Consider the following 5,590-nt stretch of genomic DNA (forward strand, 5'->3'; position numbering starts at 1 on the left):
ACTATATACATATTTTTCTATTTATAGATGAACAAATCTCTAGTTTATTCAATTGTTTCTCAGTAAATTCATTCTTTTCTTTTATACTTCACATATTTATGAATAATGAAAAGCAAATAATAAAAAACACTATCAATAAAACACAATTGAAAATAAATCAAGAACTAATTTATAAGAAAATTACAAGTTAAATGAAATGATGGTAAACAATTTATTTAGTACTACAATACCAATTTGAATGAGTATTGATATTTTAATTGAAATTAGAATGAATAATGATATAATAAAATAATAAATATAAATGACAAAATAATGAATATAAAATAAATAACAATCATTTGAATGATATTATTAATAAAAATGAATAGAAACATAATAATTTAAAATTCATTCTATTTCATCTATTCATATCTAAAGTATTTAAAATACCACTATCATTAAAAATGAAAAAAATATAAAAGAAATATAAAATGAATAATACAAGTATCTAACAAAACACAAAGTATCTATTAAAATGAAAATAAATAAGAACAAGAAAGAATATAATAATGGAATAACAGAAATATAAAGTAATAAGAATAATAAAATAAGAAATAATATAAAGAAGAGAAATAAAAGAAGAAATACAATAAAAAAGACAAAAAAAGAACAGATAGAAGAAAAAATAAAACAATTGTAGAATAAATAAAAATAAATATAGAAAAGATGAAATCATTTTAATGATATTACATAATTTAATTACTTCAAATTAAAGATTCTTTATTTCCAATACCTTTATTTCATTGATTATTATTGAATCACTTCATTCATTCTAATAAACTGTTTACTCAAATCATTATAAAATCATTTAAATGAAGGTTATTAAACAATAAACCATAGAATAAAAAGAAAAAAAAGAAGAATTAAAAACAAAATATCTTATTAATTCTTGATTAAAAATAACAATACAAACAACAATCATCTGATTTAATACTAATAAGAGATTATCCAAAAAAATAATACACTTCTTTTGTACTCATTTTATAAAAAGAACAAAATAAAAAAGAATAAATTTAATAATTAATGGATAAAAGAAAACACACCATCGATTTTATTTTACTTGTTTACTTAATAATGATTTAATGAATAACTTTTGTTGTTGTAAAATAGATATAATAGAAAGATAATATTGTTGTTCAAGTTGAATTGATACTTCAGTAAATTCAATTTTGGTTGATGTCATATTAATGAAATTTTCATATTTTTCTTTGATTTTGTTTATTTCTTTAACTTCTTTTGTAGTTAAATTATCTTTTAAATTAACTAATATCTTTTTTACTCTTTCTTGATGTACTTTAATGATTTGGTTTTGTTGATTTATTTGTTCTTGTTTTCTTCTAATAGAAATTATATCTGATATTAACTTATTAATTTCTTCTAAACAAATCCTAAGATGGTGTTGTGATAAAGTTTGGTCTTTACTCAACAAATAAACTCTGTTAACGAATTAATATATTTTTTTATTAACTAAATCATAATAAATAATACAAACTTAACAAGGGCATTTTGGTATTCTTTCTGGATCTCAGTAAATTGATGTTCTGATGTATCCATTGTGTTTTTTTTTGTTATATTTTTTAAGATTTTCAAATAACAAATTAAAGAATTAATAGTAAAAATAACTATAAATCTATTCTATAAATGACAAAAGAGATTCAATCTATTTTATTCTCCGTTAGACCTTTTTAAACACACCAACTTGATTTAATGATGTTAATACAATTCCAATAATGGACAACATAACTCCCAATACCATTATACTAAATCCTAACCATTTTATAACTCCTTGATGGGTTTTATATACAAAAAGACTTGGAAAGATATACACTACTAACACACCAAATATTGCTCCATTATAAGCTAGTACAACTTCAATCTGACTTACTGCTAAAGCAATAAGAACAATTAAACTAACTAACGTAAGTGTTTCAAAAATCCTTCTTTTATCAGAGTCTTTCCACATCCCAAAAAAGAGTTGATCAAACAAATCTCGTTCAGCGTGATGAACTAATGGAAATGAAGCAGCCATAACAAGACAGAATGAAGCACATGCAACTAAAATTGGAATATCATCATAGGGATAATTCACTAAAATATTTCCACTACATTCATTTCCTCTACTTAAATACCCAAATGTTCCAACCAACGAATAAGTTCCAAGTGCTATCAATGTAGATACAACTTGAACAAAACTCATTTTAAAAGTACTTCTTTGAGAAAGTTCTGTATAAAATCTTAATACGTTGTAATGTCCACAAAAAGCAACAGTCATAATTGGAAATCCTCTAAACATTGACCATTGAAAATTAGCAAATTTTGCAGAAATATGAAGTTGTTTATATCTAGTAAAATATTCAACTATAATAGTAATCATAGTATAAAATATACAAATAATTGAAATAATTGATGTAAACTTTAACGCACTTAAATTTTTAAAAAACGTTAAAGGAAGAATTAATAAAGACATCAAAGTAATCATTAAACTTCTATCACTATACCATTCATCATCATAATCTCCAAATAATCTTGGTGCAAATCCTCCAAGAAAAATTATATATCCAATACATGTTCCTGTAGTATAACAAAATGCAGATAATTGTACTACTATAGATAAATATTTCCCACCAACACAATAAGAAATTTCTTTATATGTAAATTTATTTGTTTTATTTGACGCTAATGTTAGAAATATCATTGTTATTGCTGATAATATCCATCCTACTCCTAACATTATTAATCCTATTCCCCATCCAGAATAAAGAAATGCAAATGGAATAGCTAATGTCCCACTTCCAATTATTGTGTTTGATAAATTAAAAATAGTAGATAATACTGATGCATGTCCTTTCTCTTTCATTCTTTCTTTTTCAATCTCATTTTAAGTTCTTTTTCTTTTTTTAAGTTCTTTTCTTCCTTTTTTCTTTTATCAAAAAAAATATATATTTTGTTATATAATATATTTTGTGTTATATAACAAAAATAAAAAGGGAAACAAATTAAAAAACTTAAATATAGAAAAAAGAAAAGAGTTGATTCTAAAGAAGAAAAGAAAAAAGGAAAAGTGATAAAAAAAAATAATAAACAAGGGATTTATTGATTTTTGTAATATCTAAAAAATGTTAGTATGAGTAAAGAAGGAGTAGTATTTTATTACCAATCACATGCCCACATGATGTTACCAGTGTGGTGCGCATTACATGGTCAAACAGTTGAATTATTTCATGAACAACGAGTTTGCTTTTCATTAAAAGAAGCAAAAATAATGATGGTTTCAAGTGAAGAATATAATTTACCACCCGAGTTATTACAAATATATAAATATTCAATAATGATTAAACCAATAAGTGATGAAGAAAAAGTGTTTTTCTTTTGTGATGAATTTATGTTTAAAAGATGGACAAAATATATTAATGATAGTGTTGAAGGTAAAGATATTGAAGGGTCAAGTTTTACGTTATCACAAAGAGATAGTAAAACATTTCAAAAAATGAGTAAAATAAAAGTATTATTTGCAGGTGCAGAACATTTATTACATGATGAAATTGGAACTATTTTTAATGAAATTTCATTAAATACAACAAAAGAAGGAAATGTTTTAATGAAACAAAAAGTCGGATTAAAAAAAAAATATTTACCAGTTTATGTTGTTGTTTCACCACCATTGTTACTTGTTTTTCAATCACAAGATGATTATAAAAAGATAAAACCTTTTGCTATTTTAAATTTATTAAATATCACTGTTAAATTATCTGACCATCATGAAAATACTATCATTCTTCAAGGAAAAAAAAATTTGTTCTTTAGAACAGGATTCGATAATAAAAAATTGTATTATTATAAAGATCTTTGTTGTTTTTGTATTGAAAAAGATCAATTATCTTCTTGGATGACAATTATTAAAGCAACTGTTGATTTGGTTTGGAGGGTTTGGGGTGCAATGATGTCTGCACAACCATTTGACCCTTCACTATTTGGAAGTGTTAACGAATCTAGTGTGGACTCTGAAGAAGACCGTAAAGACCAACAAAGTCAAACAATTCCAATCATTGATTCTATTGGAACATCAAGAATTAAGAAAACTCAAAAAGAACAAAGAGGTTTAAATAAAATTAATTCGTTTAATGAAGTTAATGAAAAAAAAAGGAAAGAAGATTTAGAAAAATTAAAGAAAGCAAAAGAAGAACTCTCTAAGTTAGAAGAAGAAAAAACTCTAGCAGAAAAAGAAAAAGAAGAGGCAAATGAAAAAGTTCAAAAATTAGAAGAAGAAATGAGAGAAAAGAAGATTGAGATTGAAAAATTAAAAGTAGAGAGAGAAGAATCTTTTAGATTATTGAAAGGGCAAAAAGAACAAAGTTTATGTGAAATTCAACGAGTAGAACAAGAAAAGGAAAAGAAGATTAAAGAAGAGGTTGAAAAGGCACATCAACTAAGAGAAAAGGAATTTGAAGAATTATTGAAACGAATTAGAGAACTTGAAACAATCAATTCAGAAAATGAATATAATAAAGATGAACTTAAAAAGAAAAGTCTTGAAATTTTAAAAATTCAAGAAGAAAAGGAAGAATTAGTTTTAATTGTCCAAGAGATAAAAGAAGAAAATGAAAAAAGAATTAAAGAAATTGATAATTTACAAGAAAATAAAGAACAAAATGATCGTATTTTTAAAGAAATGAAAAAAGAAATTGAAGAAAGAGAACAAGAAATAATAATTGAGAGAAAACAAGGAATAGAATTACAAAATGAAGTTAAAAGAATAACAAGTAAAAGTAGTAAAGATGTAGAAGAATTAAATAACCAAATTGAAGAGTTACAAAAAGAAATAAAAAATCAAAGAAGTCTTGTACAAGAAATTGAAGAAAAGAATACATTATTTAAAAATGAAATTAAAGAAGCAAAAATCAAAGAAGAACAAACAAAAGAATTTTTTACAGAAGAAATAAACCAAATAATAAAAAAAGGAGAAGAAGAAAGAAATGAAATAAAGAAAGAGAATGATGTGATGAAAGACGAGATAAACAAACTTAAAAAAGAAAAAGAAAAAATACAAGAAGAAGTAATCAATAGAAAGAAAGAAAAAGAACAAATTAATGAAAAATATAATAAAAAAGAAATAGAAAACGAAGGTTTTAAAGAAAAATTAAAAAATGAAATACAAAAACGAGAGGTAATTGAAAGTGATAAGACTTCTTTACAAAACCAAATTATTCAATTGAAAAAAATGATTGAAGAATTAGAAGAGAAGAATAATTATAACATTAATAAAATTAATGTATTAAATGATGAGTGTTCAAAGAAAGAAATTGAAGTTGAAAACATTAAAAAAGAATTTGAACAAGAAATAAAAAGTAAAAGAGAAGAACAAATTAAAGAAAAAGAAGATAAAATCCAAGAATTAAAAAATAATAATGAAAAGAAAGAACAAGAAAAAGAAGAAGAAATTAAAAAAATAAAAGAAGAAATGAAAATGGCAGAAGAAAAATATAAAAATAATATTTCAACAATTATAACAAAAAAAGATTTAGAAATATGTCAACTAAAAGAAGAAGAAAAG

General features: G+C 23.1%; 3 protein-coding genes across 3 annotated transcripts in view, besides 17 other annotated features; 1 reads left to right on the forward strand and 2 right to left on the reverse strand.

The window, feature by feature from the left end:
* Window positions 1–271: 271 nt before the first annotated feature.
* Window positions 272–380: a microsatellite.
* Window positions 381–439: 59 nt separating this feature from the next.
* Window positions 440–624: a microsatellite.
* Window positions 523–703: a microsatellite.
* Window positions 704–1,017: 314 nt separating this feature from the next.
* Window positions 1,018–1,064: a sequence feature (AT_rich).
* Window positions 1,065–1,090: 26 nt separating this feature from the next.
* On the reverse strand, window positions 1,091–1,593 carry EDI_266910 (uncharacterized protein; the record flags this gene model as incomplete). The annotated part of the gene is made up of 2 exons (XM_001741570.1): window positions 1,091–1,475; window positions 1,532–1,593. 2 exons carry the CDS (start codon window positions 1,591–1,593, stop codon window positions 1,091–1,093), a joined length of 447 nt encoding a protein of 148 aa, XP_001741622.1.
* Window positions 1,485–1,526: a sequence feature (AT_rich).
* A 4-nt stretch (window positions 1,594–1,597) lies between the features above and the next one.
* Window positions 1,598–1,669: a sequence feature (AT_rich).
* Window positions 1,670–1,714: 45 nt separating this feature from the next.
* Window positions 1,715–2,896, reverse strand: EDI_266920 (vacuolar amino acid transporter, putative; the record flags this gene model as incomplete). Its single annotated transcript, XM_001741571.1, has 1 exon — window positions 1,715–2,896. One exon carries the CDS (start codon window positions 2,894–2,896, stop codon window positions 1,715–1,717), a length of 1,182 nt encoding a protein of 393 aa, XP_001741623.1.
* Window positions 2,885–2,963: a microsatellite.
* A 4-nt stretch (window positions 2,964–2,967) lies between these two features.
* Window positions 2,968–3,002: a sequence feature (AT_rich).
* A 9-nt stretch (window positions 3,003–3,011) lies between these two features.
* Window positions 3,012–3,124: a microsatellite.
* A 39-nt stretch (window positions 3,125–3,163) lies between these two features.
* The window catches only part of EDI_266930 (uncharacterized protein), a gene marked incomplete at both ends in the record, with an annotated part of 2,556 nt that continues 129 nt past the window's right edge, over window positions 3,164–5,590 (forward strand). The window contains one exon of the mRNA XM_001733507.1: window positions 3,164–5,590. This exon is cut by the window's right edge and continues 129 nt beyond it. Within this exon, the coding sequence (XP_001733559.1) occupies window positions 3,164–5,590 (2,427 nt within the window).
* Window positions 3,754–3,774: a sequence feature (AT_rich).
* Window positions 4,172–4,357: a microsatellite.
* Window positions 4,621–4,808: a microsatellite.
* Window positions 4,705–4,865: a microsatellite.
* Window positions 4,983–5,157: a microsatellite.
* Window positions 5,076–5,197: a microsatellite.
* Window positions 5,282–5,317: a sequence feature (AT_rich).
* Window positions 5,357–5,529: a microsatellite.

Source organism: Entamoeba dispar, genomic scaffold (assembly GCF_000209125.1).
Source record: "Entamoeba dispar SAW760 scf_1105229463803 genomic scaffold, whole genome shotgun sequence".
Classification (NCBI taxonomy): domain Eukaryota; phylum Evosea; order Mastigamoebida; family Endamoebidae; genus Entamoeba; species Entamoeba dispar.